This window comes from Oenanthe melanoleuca, chromosome 2, assembly GCF_029582105.1.
Source record: "Oenanthe melanoleuca isolate GR-GAL-2019-014 chromosome 2, OMel1.0, whole genome shotgun sequence".
NCBI classification, from domain to species: domain Eukaryota; kingdom Metazoa; phylum Chordata; class Aves; order Passeriformes; family Muscicapidae; genus Oenanthe; species Oenanthe melanoleuca.
This window is the reverse complement of record NC_079335.1, coordinates 123,524,795-123,542,578: the sequence shown is the minus strand read 5'-3', so window position 1 is coordinate 123,542,578 and position 17,784 is coordinate 123,524,795. Positions and strand designations below refer to the sequence as shown.

The window sequence follows — 17,784 nt, the reverse complement described above, 5'->3', positions numbered from 1 at the left end:
GTAATCACTCATAAGAAACTGCAACAATAGAGATTTGCAATTTGTTTTCCATTAGAAGAACTATTTGACAAAAAATGCAAAAACATAGGAAAACCCAACAGGTAATGTCATTTATAAACCTGTGTTTTCACTCGCTCTTCAGTTTCCTAGCTTCTAAATGCCTACAGATTTCCTTCTCACTTTATTTTTACCAGAAACTGAATTTTAGTTTCCAAGGATGGCAACTGCCAAGTCTGTTCTTACTTCAAAGATCAGCTTCATATTTGTTTTTTGTCTTTTCTTAGGCTTTTTGCATTTTCTTAGCTCTTGGAGAATTTTCAAAAGTAACAGAGAATTAAAAAAAACTAAAACAATACCCCAGCATATTTCCACAGTGCCTTTAGGTTTGCTGGGCTGTTTGTAGCTGATGTTAATGGATAGGGGAAGAGCAGATGATGCTGTGAACAGCACCTCTATCATCACACAAGCCAGAACACCCTTGTGCCCAGCAGTGATAACAGGCAAGGGGACAGCAGGGGAACAGAGTTGTAGGTCCTGAGCCTTCCTGGCAGGCTGCAGCAGATGTATCTTAGCCATACTTGCTGAGACCTTTACAATGAATACATACAGCCAGTGTTTCTCTTCTGACCTTTTAATCAATAGATTTATTTATATTTTCATTATTTCCCATCTACCCACAGAAGCTTTAACTTTTAAGTAATAAAAGACACTTAAGGAAAGCTTGCACAGGTCAGCCACTCCCTATACTGGTACATTTTTAACAACAGCAGTATAAGTTATTATTATTATGAGTTCTTCTTGTTGAACTTTCCTTCTTCCTACTTTGCTTTCCTCTTGACAGATTTATCTTTAAAATGACATTTATGGGCAAGTATATAAAGGGCTACAACTAGAAAGAACCGGAGATAAACTGCATCCAAAAAACTCAGCTGCAAGCTTGCAAGTTCTCAACATCTGCAAGCAAACCAAGAGCTGGACACCAAGGTGCAGTGCAGCTTGTCTCAGGGAGCCCAGCATGGGTATTTACAAACATACTCCAGCTTTGATTCAAACCTCAGAATGAAGGGGAAACAGATGAGTACAAGAATGATGGGAGCTAATAACAAATACAGAAAGGATTAACCTGCTTTATCAATGTAGCATGATAAACAACCTATCATGCCACAAATGCAATTTTCTCATAGCCTAAAGTCAGCATGATAATTTTTTTCAGCTCTCACTTTTTAGTTCTTAGGGAAGGCACTGAAATGTACAGGTTTGATGAGAAAGTCTATATTGAATTGTACATGCATCTGAGCCAAGTAAAATTGCCAAGCCAATTGCACAGCCAAGTAAAATTGAACAGCACATCCTCCTGTGTTCCTGTAGGCTGCACATGGAAGGCTGTTGCCTGGTCTTATAATTTACCACTACACACTGTCTCAGTCCTGCTCAGAAAATGCATGGAAAAGCTTAACCTTTTCAGAACTGGAAGGAGGACTTGGGCCATTTGGTGTATATTTTTACAACATCACAGCACAGTTCATGTTAGAGTGTACAGTCTCCAGACAGATAAAAGAGACCAAATTTAAGAATTTTAAAAACCTGATCAGTGTGGAGAATTTGATAAAAGGACATTAGCTCATTAAAATTCTTCTATATATCTCAACACTGTTTAGATGCTCTCAAGGAACATTTCAAACTGAACTTGGGATGGAAGACCTCTATAACCAGAACAACACCAGACTGTTCATAAAAACTGCTAAAAAAAAGTTACACAGCATTTATAGAACTCTGCAGGGAAAAGTAAATACCTATTTCCTTAGTTTGACTCAAGTAGCTACAATTACATAGATATCTTCAAACAACAATGTAAAAAGGCAGCTCTGCAGTGTTCTGAGACACTCAAAGGGGTAGTGTTGCTGGGTCTTGCATACTTAGACTGACGCCTTAAGAACAGCATTAGAAAATTCTTTCAAGTACCTCATTGTTTTGAAAGAGAGCTACAAAAATGTCAGTGTTTTAACTCAGATTTTATCAGCTCTGAAAATACTGACTCAACTATTGATCTTTTAGCCTGAGCTATTCTGAAGGAAGGTATGAAAAACCCATCTGGATTGATTTAGCTTTGGTCTCCAAAAACAAGTACCATATCTGTATACATAATGATACATTAAGGATTACATTATAAAAGGCTACATACTTGAAAAACAGTCCTTTAACTACATGATATAAATACTGCTGATGCACTAGGTGCATTAAAGATCATTAAACCAGTACTGTTTACTGGAAATAAAAAAAAAGTTTACTAAAGAAATACTTTGGATTTTTACAATCAGAACTCTGAAGAAAACTTTTTTTCAAGTGCTCTGACAGGATTAGCTTCACTAACTACTTGATGGTGTAACATTCATTGTGCAGCTGCAGCTCAAAATGCTTCTCTCTGGCAATGGTATATTTAAGAATAAAAAAAACTTTACACAAGTAATTATAACATCTTCTGCAACACACAACTAGCATGACTTCTAAAATTGTTACAGATCCAAAATAACCCCTAAAACCTCAGCATTACACTGCCACACTATGGCACAATTAAGATCTGCAAGCAAAAACAGAAAAAAAAAAGGACAAAAATGCCTCTAATTATTTAGGACTACAGTATCCACCATTAATTTCTGTAAAGCCCTAAAAAAAAAAACTTAGACTTTGCCCAGCAACAGCTACCTAGGAACATTATGCTTGAGGATTTTATTTTCTTTCCCCGATTAAAAAAGAAAAAGTTAACTTTCTGCAAGTATTAAATCTTGAAAGACTAGTTTGATATGCCTGTTGCACAGATGGGATATGTGGGGAAGCAGATACCAGGGGCATTTCTTTACTTTGTTGGCTAAAAAATGTAGAGCTTTTTGTTCTCTGCATTACAATGTGAACTGAAAGGTTTTCAGTTGACAGCAGTTGGAGAAGAGAAATGTTCAAAAGACTTTCAACTTTGCTCTTTTTTTAACTATTTGAGGTCATGCTACAGAATTTAAGAATCTACCTTTATTTTTTTATGTCAGAATGTAATTTATTTCAGGCCAAGAAATATTTAAAAATACTTAGTAGCAAAAATGTGGAAATACTAAGTATTGTAAGAACTTTAAAAAAATTCTTTTTTTTTGCTGACCTTGAAGCACAGCAAGCCAAGTCTGAAATTTCACATCTAAGTTTTTGTCTACAGCAGCTCACTGCACATAGCATATATTTTAATTACTTTGCCATTTATATAATTTATGCTTTCCACAGCATTTGTTTTGCAGGAAAGTTCTAAATCAGTTTTCTATGACCATTACCAGTACTGCTTTATTCATTCTAACATTCCATTTTTAAGCATTTTCTTAATAAATCAAACATTACACTTAAGTAATCAGCTGAGGCCAAGACCATACCAATTATTTCACCTGCAAGAACTTGCCATTACAAACATTTCCCATCGGGCAAAATAAAATATATGTCTGGTGCCACAAGACTTACAGGAACACCCTGTACTGAAGCATTAAATAAAGATTAGATGACTAACTGGGGTACTACTTGTTCCATCCCTTTCTTAATTGCTATTGTCACCACTTTGGTTTACAAAAAATGGCATAGTTAGATGCATGCCAGTCCTTTCCTGTTAGGATGGTTTATTCAAGCTTTTAAAATACTCAATTATATGTCTTTCATCTTCAAACACTTTCAGTTACAGACTGCTTAGGCCATCAATTAACAGGGTTTTCTCTTTTATAAATTACCTATCTCTGAGCCTATACATATATACATGTACACTTTAATACAATTTCTGTTATTAGACCTCTGCTTTCAATTATGACACAATTTCTGTAAATTTTTTACTGCCTTTACTCAAAGAATGAGTCACTTGGTTATACCTAAGATCCTAAGTCTTCCTGATAGTCAGCATCTATAAACAGCCAACTGTGAACATTATAGACTTTCAACAAACTCGGCTCTAGGGCACTAGAAAATGTGAAGGTGCATTCCTGAACTGTGACAGGATCAGCCTAAATAAATTCTATACTCTCACCTGGTAGCAAAATTGCAGCCTACCACCTAGGACTTATGATTTTGCAAGTCTTTTGGGAGGGGAGGAGTTTAGCAAACTTGAGTGACACTGAATGAAGACTATTTATGGAGAGTGCCTCCTTAGCAGTTTTAGTGCTAGCAGTTGCCAAAGAATCAAGCTAAGCTGCATAAGGAACCTAAAAACAAGTTCCAAATTTGCAACTCCTCCCCAAAACCCAACAATAGCAAATTTTGAAAATACTGGTCTTTAACTGCCCTCAAAATCTAGCAGCAGATAGAGTACTCTTCTGTTATTTTCAGTTGCAAAAAATCAATATTCCCTTCCCCCATGAACAGCAGACATATCTTCCTCTATTAGTCATTCAAGCATCACTGCTAAGTATTCAAAATTAGATAATCTTCTTCAAAATTATATATTATTTAAATTATAAAGATGTATGCTGAAGTCAAACATACTACTAAAAAAATGCTTTCCCTTACAGCCCACAAAGAAGAGATTAGTTAGGATAAATGGCAATCCTTACTACTTCTCAATGATGCCCTCCTCAGAAGAATCACAACCATGCTCCATTGTCATTCATTAGGCAATCCCTTTTAGTGTGGGAAATAGAAAAGGTAGAAAACTCTCAAAAGCTGTGTGAAAGCAAATCCCAGAATTGAAGAATGCAAGAATGCTCATGATGACACTGATGAAATAAAAGCTCCTAAGACTTTTGCACCTGCAGCCCCGTCCTGTGATTATTGTATAAATAATGTATATGTCATATTAATAACCACAGATAATCCAACATTCTAGGAAGCTAGAAAAAACTTCATACCTTCCTGAACTTTTCCATCTGCTTATAAAGATCTGGATCCAGCTCCTGAGACACATCTTTCATCCAGAGTAGAGCTCCTCTGTACTCAGTCCGATACTGCTCCATTCTGTTCACTGTCAGCCACGTGTCTGAGATGGCCCTGTATCTGAAAGTCTCCACTTCTTGATACAATCTACTGAGAGGAGTACGGAGTGCTAACCTGGGGGAAGGCACAAAGCAAAGAGAGGAACATGTTAAACACGTTCTACAAAGATTAATACAATTCTTGACAGTTTACTAGCACTCAAAATAAACATACTCAGCCAACACAGTTCACTTATGTGTATGTTCAGATGATTCTACCACCTGGTTGGAGGAACATATGAAACAGAATAATTTTTAATTAATATTGTGTTTGCAACCCTTCTGTTCAAATAGCAACTTTTCAATTACACATGTGAATGGAAAAGAAACTTCTACTGTGCCTATGTATTTTAATTTAACAAGCCACTTATATGTTAATACCATTCCTCTTCACAAGTTTCATTTAACAACTATAAAAGTATACCCAAGGTAATTTATTACTGGAAAAGTATCACAGATGTATCAGGAATGTCATGCTAAACATCACAAAAAGCACTCCCATTAGCATTTCTGTCTTCAAATGTAAATGTAAATAAGTCATCTGCCAGGCAGATAATCATCTGAGCTTTTTCTTTGGGTGGTTTTTTTTTTTTGTTTTGGTGGGGCTTTTTTTTTTTTTTTTTTTTTTGGTAATTGGAACAATTCCTTTGAAGGACATTTACATTTTGGAAGATTTAGACACTTATCTAAAGGTTTCTTCTGGCAAACACACTTTGGAAAGGCAGTAGGGGACACTGTTGTCCTCCCTATGCCACCATTCAGCTCCTAATGGTATCTCAACATTAGACTACTCCTACTCAAAATTAGATTACTCCTTTTGCTTTGCTTCCTCCTGCTGCTTCTGCTTTCCTCTTTGTTTCCAGCAGCACCTCATGGAAATGGCTTCAATCAGTTCCACACCAGCAGAGAGACAGTTTAATGTGCTAGGAAGTCCCTTGGCATAAGAGAATTCCTAATTTTGGCTTCAGTAGCCCAAGAAACACCTTCTTGATCTCCAGCTACTGAGTTAGCTATGAGCATGAAATATAAATAAAATCAATCCCAACTTCAACAAGAGTGTGAGGATAGCTCAAAAGAAGAAAGATAAAGGGTTTTATTTTTATGTAAATTTATTTTAAAATTTGCCTTAAAAATACACTGAGCAAGAGCTATAAGAACATGTGAATTAATTATGACTTGTTTTTTAACACTATGTTTTTTTTCATTCCACAAATTCTTACCCAGATATCCAAAAGAAAGTTTAGTTTATGCAGATATGCACTGAGATTTCTATTAACAGCTAAGTTTCATAAAGAAGCAAGTCATCAGCACTTTTGCTCAAAGGTGCTTTTCATCTGTCTTAAAGATCCCAGTCATGACTGTTACTGGAGGTGCTGATGACCAAACTCTAGCCCAAGGTAAACATTTGAAATTCTCAGTGCTCTGTATGCTATGCTTTATTTTGAGCCAAACAACTGCACGGCTAAGATAGAGACAGAAAGTATTACAGTAGTTAAAAGCCCTCTCAAAATCCTGTAAAACATAATGGAATAGAATTTCCCTTTGTGACTGATGGTGAATTTCATACTTTCATAGTCCTAATACTGTGAAAAAGAACATCACAATACTTATAATGCCATCAAGTAATGTGACTTTTAAATTTCTAGAACAAACAGTAGGCCAGTGAGACATCAAAGACTCTGGTTAACAGCAGGTGTTAGTGTGCTTATGTGTCCATCTGGATTCCTTACCTTTTACTTGCCCCTACACAGCCTACATGAGCTTTGTAGGGACCTAGGATCTTCTCTCAGGGGGACTTAAGTTCAAGCAGAAGATGGCATTCATCCTTTCTTCTCTGTTTAGTGGAGGTATAAGACTCTGTGGCCCAGAAAAAAAGTATTCCCTTACTCATTTCCTCCCTCATAGGACCCAGACACCTCCAATACTGCAGCATTTCTCTGCAGAGTGACAACTGCCACTAAACAGGAGGGGGACCTGACATCAACTCCTTTAAACCCTACTGCTGGAAAGGCCATGGAGATGCTCCAGTACAGCTTTAGAACTACTGAGCTGAACAGGCACAGGCAGGGGATCTGAAGATACAGACATAGCAGGTCCATAAGACAAAACGCAGCATCAGGCAAAATTCAAGAAGCCACCAATAATGCCAATACTACAGCAGATTTTGTCAATAATTTTCCCATCCATTGGTTCCTCAAGCATTTCAAATGGCCAAATGAATTATGACATTGGTGAATCAACTATTATTATCACAAGTAATATGCAAATCAGACAGCAATGTTGACCCATATACCTTTGCTGAGAAGAAAAGCAGAGTGCCTTTCCTGTAGCTTGCATCATTTTTCCTGCTCTTGTTTTATCCTGAGAACCCTGTGATCGAAGAAATTTCCCCAATTCATTTTCTTCCTGAGACAGAACTAACAAAAAATAAATGAGTTGTCAAATATGTTATTTAATTGGTTCCTAATAGCTTTAAAACTGGCCTAATATCAAACAGTTTAAGTCACTTTAGGTCAAAGCAGCAAAGAAAAAGAAATCATTTCACAGAATTCCTGCATTTAGTAAACAGAAGACCTGATTCATTTGAGACATTTGCTGATATACTTAACAAGAATCACAAAATTCCATCAAGCACCAAAAGACAACAGGAAAAATGTGCTATTTCTTCCTTAAAAAGAAAAAGTTAGCTTGGTTATATTACAAAAAGGGACATCTGGATTGGAGTAACTTTCAATGTTGGGGTTTTTGGGCTCTCTCTGGTTTGGTAGCCTGGTTTTCAGTCCTTTTTTACCACTTGGACTGCCTCAGCTGATAGCATGCTTTTACTGAAGCTAATTCTAAGTTGCACCAACCAAAACTCATTAACTTGCTTTTCTTTGCTCACCATTTTTCATGCTTGACTACATAAAGTTTCACATGAAAAACCTAATATTTCATTTTAAAGAACATTTACTTTCAAATTACTTGGCAAGATTACTTGACAATCAACATTCTATAATTCGAACACTGTATTTCAAGTACCTGAAGCACATTTACCCTGAAATAACTGATCATTTTTTAAACAGAATGATGAAGTGGTTTTACACTGAACTGTTGACTGTTTCTAAACTGGGACCATGGACCTCAAAGAACCTCACGAAAACATTTCATGATGCTCTCATCTCTTTGTCTTTTAAAGCAGTGATCTCCCATAGTACCAATGTCCATCGACTGTCAAGAGGGAGAATGGCCTAAAACAATGACAGAAGATCTCTTGAAGTCCTGTTGCCATTTTTTTTTCAAAATGGCAACAGTCAACTCCAATGAAGACTCAGCACTCTTTGGTAGATGATGCACATCTGCATCTGATGCAAATCTTTCAATCAGATTTCACCTGCCACTTCTTTAACTTGATACACTACTATTCTATATTTCAATTTCACTTTCTGATTCTAAAACATTATTTCTCACTTTCTTGAGATAAAAAAAAAATGAAAGGCTCAAGAAAACATGAGTAACATTTAACAAGACAGTAAATAGGAAGATGATTTCATAGCCTGAGTCTCTTCTCCAGGCCATAAACCAAACAATATGAACTACAAAGAACCTTTAGAGGACATTTAATACAATTTGCCCTTTGAAATTTCCCAAATTAGGTCTCCACCTCTCACTAATGATTGTAACTAATTACTATTAGTAATTATTAGAACAGTTTTATAATCAAGTCAGCATTATCAAATTCTAGCATAGATTACTTAATTATAAACTGCAATACGCCAAAAAGTCTTAATCAGCAATCCTGATTAAAAAAAAAAAGAAAAAAAAAATCAACATACTAAAACAGTTTAGAAAGGAGTTATGATTCCTAGACAAGATACTTCTAAATTTAAACAAGCGAACCAAGTTATGGGAAAAAAAAATTAAAGAAAGCTTTCTCAAATCATTATTGTTTTCACTGCATTATATCAATATATAAAACTCCAGAGATGGGTAATCTTCAAACAAATAAGCAAATTTTCATTTAGCTGTTTGCAAGGAACATTACTTTTGAATAGGATGAAGCTAGTAGCTCCCATTTTCATTTTTACCTTTTCACTTGTTCAATGAATCCATAATGCAGACCTTCTTATCATTTTAACTACTGTGTTTGATCATACTTACAACAAATCCTTTTTTGATACAGTTCAATTGCTTTCAGCAATTCCATACACGTTCTCTGAATAGAATGGAACAGCTGATATTGAAAAAAATACACAAAAATTTGTCAGGTGTATGCAAGAAACACTGAGGAATAAAATACAAGAAAGAAGTTTTTGTAGAAATTATTAGGGAACATTCTGTTTTTCTTGAACAATAAGCAACATTTCTGGTATTTCTCTTATCAATTGTGCTCTCCCATCAAATAAGTTATTCACTGAAACTAAAGACTGACTAATCATAACTTTACAGAAGGAAAATAAAGAAAAAATAACTTTGGAAACAGATCTATAATGAACAGTTGATAGTTAATCAAACCACTTGTATTATTTGGGATTTTTTAGGTGATAAGTTTGTACAGATATGAAGAGTTACAAATCTGTTTCTAAAAACCTTGTGGTAGAAGAGAGTTATCAAACTATCTATCAATCAATCATTCTTACATGTGGGAATATGCATACTGAATTTTTCATAGATACTGTGAAGTCTAGTGGAACAAACTTGCATAGGTATGGCCAACACAGAAAGTTGTTGATTTTAACTGAAAGTTTTATTTCATAAAATTCAAGCAAATTTCTAAATCAGCAGCTTCCAAAGGAAGTAGAGGTAGAAAAAAAGTCAGTCATGAATATATTTGGAGATTGTTTCTAGGAATTACTACTCTCTGTCTGTCCATCTAAAACCTTCAGCCTGCAACTTAAACCTAAACTCTACCATATCAGGCTTTACACAGCTAAAAGTGAAATAGACCACTGGTACAGTTAGTGCCTTCTTTCAATGCTGCTTGACTACACATTTACACAGGTCTTGTCTTTTAAGCTGGGAGCATGACTTGCAGCTGAGAATTTGTCCAAAACATGCTTATTTCACTTGTGTGAACACAAGTTTCCCTATTTCAAATCCCACCTGAGCTAACAAAGCATCCTTCCTGGTGAGTCTGCAACACAGCAGACATGACAAAAACTCAGCTATGTATTTATAAAATATTCTTGCATACTTCCAGCTTGTTTTATATCACTTCTTTTGATTCATAACCCATTGTGAAGACTCCATAGGTAGAACCACTGGGTGGTTCTTTATTGCAGTTATTGCAGTTCTTGTGTTTGTTGTATTACAGCCTCCTGTATTTCAGATAAAGCCTAAATAAACTGAGAATCCTAAGTCAATATTTTTTTTGAGAAACTGCAGGAAAATCAGTAAAGCAAAACATTTACCCTCACATAAGAAAACAACAAACAAAACTTACATGGACATTAACTGGGTTATTACACTTGCATAGTACATCCTCAATGTTTTGCTTTGTCTCAAAGACATTCTACATCTTCATTTTGTAGAACTTTAGCCTATTTTTTTTCCTCAGTAGGGTTGAGGATACTGTCAGTAGAACTGTATTTGTCACACATCAGGACTCCTTCTCTTGGTTTTATTTTAGAGACTTTCAGAAGCTTCTTTTGCCATGTCAGAATCCACTAACCTGCTTGAAACCTCCAGAGCAGACTGCACTGTGCACTTGCTCCTGGGCATATTTTTCGGGTATACGTGGTATTTTATACCACTATAAAAAATGTCATTTGTACACTCAATTGAATACTATTAGAAAGAAAAAACCCTAAACAAATCACCTTAAACTGACACAGGCAAAGGATAAGGATGACCTCCTAACTCCTCTGATAACAAAAGGAGAAAATCTGTCCCTAAAACATGAAAATAAGTCTGAGATATATTAAGTTCCAAATAAAGTTAGAGGAACAAATTAACAAACAGAGAACACGCATTATGTAAACATTACAAACCTCTAGTTTTGCATCCAGATCTGCATCTGAAGCCACAACATGTTCATCTTCCTTTTTTCCTGTAACTTTTATAAGGGTTTGTTTTGTTTTCCAGTATTTCTGCTGCATTTTATTGACCACAGATTTTTCTTGGCTTTGAGCATATTGATCATAAAATTCTCTTGGATAGTTGCTAGAATATTAACAAACAAAATTTAAAACTTCAATTGGATGCTTTAAAAATCAGTCTAGCACACTCAATTAATACATTTCCATTAAGAATATTGCATTTGCATGCTGACACATATGCAGTTCCTATTATGCATTAATAACAAAGCAACTAAATTACTGTATTTCCCATCCTACTTTCAAAAATAATACACTGATTTCAACTTGAATATCTTAACCTTAGGACTACCTAATAAACAGCTTCAAAGAATTCTTCCCAATGCATTATGAAATGATTTATACCCCATGGAATTAACTTTGTTTTGTATAATTAATAGGAGAGTTTCAAGTGAACTAGCAGAGTTGCTTAAGCAGGTAGCAATTTTCATGCCATTTCAGCACTGTTGGGATTTGACACAGCTCATTTTATGAATGGGATTAGACTACTTCTTGTCCTCCTTTTTTGTAATTGAATAAAAAAAGAATTAGAAGAACACTCATCTCTTTTGAGCATGCTATGTGAAAGACTGATATCTCATATCTCTCTTTATACAACTGACTACATGACAACTGTGGGTGCATAACAGGTAACCTTTTCTTTTGTGGATTAGTTTTCACTGACAAATAATTCTGCATTCCTGTAGCAGATTTAATAAAAAGTGCAATATATAAATTCCACATTCCACAATATTAAAGCCATACCCAGACAGCTTAATAGAAAATATAGCCTTACAATGAAATCTTGGTGTCTTTCAGTAAGTGTCATTCCATTACTAACTTGTGCTAAAGGACATGCATTTTCCCCTACGTGCAAATATAAAAAAGTACATGGTTGCTAACAATTTGTATGGAGTATACTGAATATTCCACAAACCTTAAATAGTTGAGTTTATTTTGATAAAATACCTTCCACCTGTGGAGTGACAAACTGTGGTTCATTAGTGAGATATTGACCCCTAGTTCTGTTCACAACACACAGACTGCTCAGAGATGCTACCCCAAGAGATCTTCAGACCCAACATACACATGTATTGAGTCATGTATTGAGATATGTGCCCCTGCCCATGGCAGGGGGGTTAGAACCAGACCATCTGTAAGATTCCTTCCAACCCAGGTCATTCAATCATCCTATGATCCTCTGATTACATATATCTATAGCTATATATTTGCTGTGAAGCAATACAGTTACTCTGAAAAAAAAACAAGCCACTGGTACACGTTCCCCAAAAGGGTAGCACATCTACCCTACATAGTTACTAGTGACAGTTCAACCTGAAAAGGAAATTTTTTTCACAGGGTTATATTACTTGCTTTAGTTACTTTGAATTAGCAAGTTAGGTGACCGTGCCTTAATCACCAATGAGATGGTAACAAATTAAACTGGAAGTGAGTAGGGACATAATTTTAAAAAGCACTTATACAGAGCACTTCATAGCATGGCATCTTCACCAAACTTGAAAAGCAAAAAGATATTTACCCATTTAATTCTACACAAATATTAGTTTCGAGAGTTTAATTTATCAACTAAAATTAAGGTCTTTTGATGCTACATCAGAAAATAAAATGCATGTACAAAAGATACCACATTTTATTTGAAATTCTGTACAAAAAGGCCATTATACACACTGACAACAGACAGCCTATCAAGTCGGGTGAAGATTTTATTGACCTGATACATCCTGCACCTTTAAAACACAAAATTTACAGCCTTTAATGAATAAAAAAAAAATCCTCCTGCATTATAAGAAAACATAATATGAGAGTTTAACAAAAATAGTAGTACTTAAGTAATAATTAAAAACATCCATCAAACTTCTCACAAGGTATTAAAAAGGCCTTAGCTGCCTGGCTAATTGTGTGCTTTGACTTCTGTTACAGCAGTGAAAATAACTGAGATCTCATTTCAGTAGTCAAGTGAAGAAAACACCACAATTCATCTGAAGTTAACCAGCCTTGAGAGCTACCTCATCTGAGGTCACCAGATATTCTGGGAGCAAGGTGCAAAGACTAAAAATTGGCTACTAATAAAAGGCCACAAAAAGATTAGAAAAAGTTCTGGGATTAATACAGATTCCTGAATTATGAGACTGATAAACCAACTGAACAAATCAACATACCAAACACTATTACCTCTTTAGAATAAAAAAAAAAAAAAAAAAAAAAAAAGAAATCAAGATACTTACTATTTATGACCTTCCATGATTCTTGTTTTCTTCAGACACCTAAATAAGAAATCATCAGTTAATATAAGTATCTGTAACTTTTAAGTTAAACACTAGAAATCCTGGTTCTTTTCCCTCAAAATTCCTATGCTGCAGCATCTGGTTTACCAAATTGCAAAAGAAAACTTTTCAATCTGTGAGTCAAATGCCTTCCTCGTGTAACACACAATTCTTGTGAAAATCTATTACAAATGGATTTAAATGCTGCCATCGGCGATGCCAATCCTTCTATGTTAGCAAGTTTTTCAAGAAAAAGCAAATTTACCAGGCATAAATTCAGTGACTTTTCATGAGGCACTCCAAAATTGTCCACGCTAGGCATCACCATCAGTCAAGCTTTTTCCTCCAAGTTTTAGCCACAACAAAATTCAATTACTTTTTACCTTCTTTTTTTTGTCTATTTCCCACTGATCTATTATTTTAAAACAGTAGTTACATCATGTCTTGAGTCAGAGTTGTGAAATTTAATGATCAGATGGTTTTTCTATGAGCGACACCACAGTTCCTGAGGATAGAATATGATTGGTATATATTAGAACTTTAGATTTTGTAAGTTACTATCTCCAGCTTGGATACTCAAGTTTCTCACTATACTTTGAGCTGGCCAGATGACATGCACATCACTTCCCACCAGTACCTGAGCACACTCCTTCCAGGCCAAATTTAACAGCCAAGCCAAATACTCATAAACAACAAGCACCCAGTTTCTCCTCTGCTGCTTTCAGAGAGGACTGTTCTTCAGCACATGGTTAATATGCATCTGGATGAGACCAAAATGAAGCTTGTGAGGTGGATGGTGCTGCTGGGGAATGAACTTCAGCAAGCAGAGGCACAGAATAAACACACCAACAGGCTCCACCAAGGTATGAAGCTGACTGACTGAGAAAACAGTAAAAGCAGCTAGGGAGGTAACAGTGCTGAAACTGAACTTTGGCACTAATCCAAGTAAGAAAGAAAAGGGGCTACAGAGGGGAGTCAAGATCTTGGAAATGTATGGAGCACAGTGTTGCATACAGACAGTGTGGTTAGCACTGGAGAGGCAAAGGGACTGGAACAGATTGCAGGAACCCAAACAAGGGAATGCAAACAACCTGAATGCTTCCTGCAAGCGTGAAGCACATGCGCTTCCATTTGGAGCTGAATGGAGCCAAATCTCAGATTTCTTAGTCTAACCTCTCTGCTGTCAGTACCTGTGAAACTTCCTGGCAAAGTTCCATAAGATACTGCAAGATTATATCAGAGCAGGAATTTTGCCTGAAGTGGAATTTTTGTGAAATATTCTTAAGCACTGCAGGAGAGACCACGAGAAAATTCGTAACTCTGTCTTCAGACCAGAGTTTAAATGTAAGGGTCAATAACTAAAAAAGGAGAAAGAAAGAATATTTTCAGATTGTTGTTTGTGTTACAGAACCATTGAGTCAGACAAGAATACAGAATGGACTGTTTTCTTGCTCTTTCTAGAGCCATAGGTAGAGGCACTATATTAACTAATTTTCTAATACCTTTATATTCTTGACTTCACTGTTTTCACATTGGTCCTCCTTAAGTCAACTGTGGGGGTGTGTGAGTGAGATAAGACCACAGGATTTAGCTTGTATACACATCCATGACTCAGTTATTCAGCAGCACACTTGGTTTGACAGGAAGCAAAGAACAGCCTATCTAGGTGGAATAACATGTACATGACTTGGAATGAAGTATAAGCAACCAGTATGGGGAAAAGGTATAAAGCACTGACCTTATTCACTGTACACATCCACCTGCTTCTCCTGGAAACCAATATCCCTACAAAAAATACACAGGGTCATGGTGAAACAGTTGCCATTTGCAAGTACAGCTCATGCTCTTTCTTCCTAAACATCTACCTCACCTTTTGACTCTGAAATCTTCTTGTTTATACTTTTCCAGGTCCTACATAGCACCCTTATGACCTGAAGATATTCTTTGAGAATTTTTACATTCAAAGTGGACAATATTTTCATGGTATGAAAATTATTCTCTGTTCTGATGTGTGACAGGATGGAATCTGAGGAGGGGAGGCTGCTGGGATGGAGTCCTATGGCCAGTCAGGGTGGAAGGAAACAGAAGTGGAGCCTTACCTATACTGCCTGCTGGAAATGGCTTCTGCAATGTAATATCACCCAAAACATGCCAGGAGGGAAAAAGGTCCCAGAGAGTTCGAGATAGTATAGATAAAAACCATGCCAGGGAGATTGCTGTAATTAAGCAGTGGCAACAAGCAGCAGCCCAGGACACAAAGTCAATCCCAGGGCCCATTTTATTTCCAGAATGGAGAAAGCTTTTGGTCCTAAATGAAAATTCAGTTTGCAAAGACAGCTTATTAAGGGCTAGCATTGAAAAAATAGAAATGTAGTTGCTAAAAATAACATAAATTGTCTCTGCAGTAATTTAACAGGGCCCTAAAACATAACTATAAATACAAATAGTATCTTACTTCATGTGTTGTTACTGAGTGTTCTAAGTCCAGGAAACAAAAAGGGTTAAGATATTGGTTCGGCTCTAACAAAGGACACTATTAAAAGTGTATGGCTTAGCTGAAAGCAATGAGATTTAAAAAAAAAATACCAAAATCTAAATCTAGTCTCAAAAAGTGAGATACTAATAAGAGAGGACTGGAAACATCAGGAACACTTCACAGCCATCTAAAGAAGTATCCCTACAGTCACAGAATGCTGGCCCTGAGGCTGCAGAGAGACCAAGAATGAACACATAACCTCTCACAACTTTAAGTTTTGAACTCTCTTACACTTTCAAAGAACAAGGCAAATGTCCCACAGAGGAGTAACACACCAGTTGGTCTTTGTCAAAATTGACTACAATAGAAGCACATGACACTAACTTGAATCTACCAATACTCACCCCATGAACTGCAGTCAAATTCAAAATTAACCCATGTTATCATACAGTTTTAGATATAAAAACAAGTTTTATTTGCCACAAGGAATTTTTTTCGTTTGTTTTTCTTCTTGGTGAATTAAAATGAAAAAAAAAGAAAAGTTTCAATAAATAGTATCATACTGAAAATTATTAACAAAAGAAAAAAAAAAATCCCCACCCTACAGGAAAGCATTTGTATTGGAAAGTTTCCATGATATCTGACAATAAAACGTTATACAACACTTGTGATCTCCATGACAGACTTTATCTTGACAAACAAAAGGGAGGGATACTCTAGATGAGGGGGTGAGTGTCAGAAGCAAGCATACCTGCTTTATTCATGCCAAGAGAAAGCAGTGCCACATTACAGACAACTGTACACAAACCCATGTTTAATACTGCACAGTAATGGGTCTGAGGCATTCTGAAGAAATCCATTCATGGCTCCAGAAATTCTGTGAGTATTTCTCAGTGTTTTGAGAGAGTGCTAAATCTGAGCTGGCCCTACTGACAAGTCTGCTTGGAAGAAAGACCCATTCCCATACAGAACCAGCTGGGATCACAAGCCCTGCCAAAACCTTGAAAATCCCTAGCAGGTTTTTTTGAGGAGCCATCAAGAAGCTTCAGCATCACTTTCCACAAACCATCCTGTTTGCAGACTGATGCCAGAGACGATAGGCACAGCCTGGACACTGAAATACATCAGAACTATTTCTAGACTTAGCCTGGCTTCAGGCATAATACAGCTGAATTCAGGCAGTGCTCTGCCACAGACAACAAGAAATGCTGAAACAAAGATGGTCCTGCAAACAGTCAACTATGGCAGAGTTTCTCTGGGTGGTAGACTATTTACCCACAAATTATTTCCACAGGAAGCCATAACAGGTGGAATGCACACAGAACTTCATGTTATTTCTACCATACTCATCATCCTACTGAGAAATTTTATTAGCTGTGACACTGGAAGGAAACTTGATGGAGGACACTCGTCATTAGCAAGTGGCATTTCTATTCCTATGGAAAATCCTCTGATCCTCTATATTGTCCAAGACCACTTGAATGAACATGTAAATTTTTTTGTGCAAATAGACAAATTTTCATGGTGTTTTGTGTGATTTCTACTGCAGTGTACACTATAATCCTATACCCTCCAGCTCTTGCTCTGTACAAGATTTGTACAAGCTTGCTTCTCTTTTTTAGTTTTAGTATATTTAGTTACAGCATAAGTTTTCTGGTTTCCCAAGAGCTGAACAGCTTTATGAATAATCTTTAGATTCTACTTGTATAAGAAAAAGATGGTATGAGTGCCTTCCCTCCAACAGCTACATTGGTTACATAGCTCTTACTGTGCTCTTAGCTCAGACAACAGATCAATAGAAAATATCAGGATGCAACCAGAGGCATCAAGCAGAAATCTTTTCAACTCAACTGTACGTAACACAAACTGTTGATCTAATCACAGCTTCTCAGAACAGAGATGAGATGAAATATTTGCAAAAACATTATAAATGCTGATGTACAGAGCAAATCTAACATCCAAGGATGACCTAGTAGTTATGTAGGAAG

At 36.2% G+C, this 17,784-nt stretch overlaps 1 protein-coding gene across 8 annotated transcripts in view; it reads right to left on the bottom strand.

Annotated features, from left to right (window-relative positions):
• Positions 1 to 17,784, bottom strand: part of ICA1 (islet cell autoantigen 1) — a 65,414-nt gene that overhangs the window by 40,711 nt on the left and 6,919 nt on the right. For 6 of the 8 annotated variants that reach the window (XM_056484501.1, XM_056484494.1, XM_056484498.1 and 3 more), the window contains exons 2-7: positions 15,059 to 15,105; positions 13,282 to 13,320; positions 10,952 to 11,123; positions 9,123 to 9,195; positions 7,276 to 7,399; positions 4,860 to 5,058 (exon numbers count right to left, since the gene is read on the bottom strand). In XM_056484501.1, coding sequence (XP_056340476.1) covers positions 4,860 to 5,058; positions 7,276 to 7,399; positions 9,123 to 9,195; positions 10,952 to 11,123; positions 13,282 to 13,298 — 585 coding nt within the window. In that variant the 5' untranslated portion in view covers positions 13,299 to 13,320; positions 15,059 to 15,105. The remainder of the gene's footprint in view (positions 1 to 4,859; positions 5,059 to 7,275; positions 7,400 to 9,122; positions 9,196 to 10,951; positions 11,124 to 13,281; positions 13,321 to 15,058; positions 15,106 to 17,784) is intronic. The other 2 variants (XM_056484502.1, XM_056484497.1) reach the window with 1 other exon arrangement.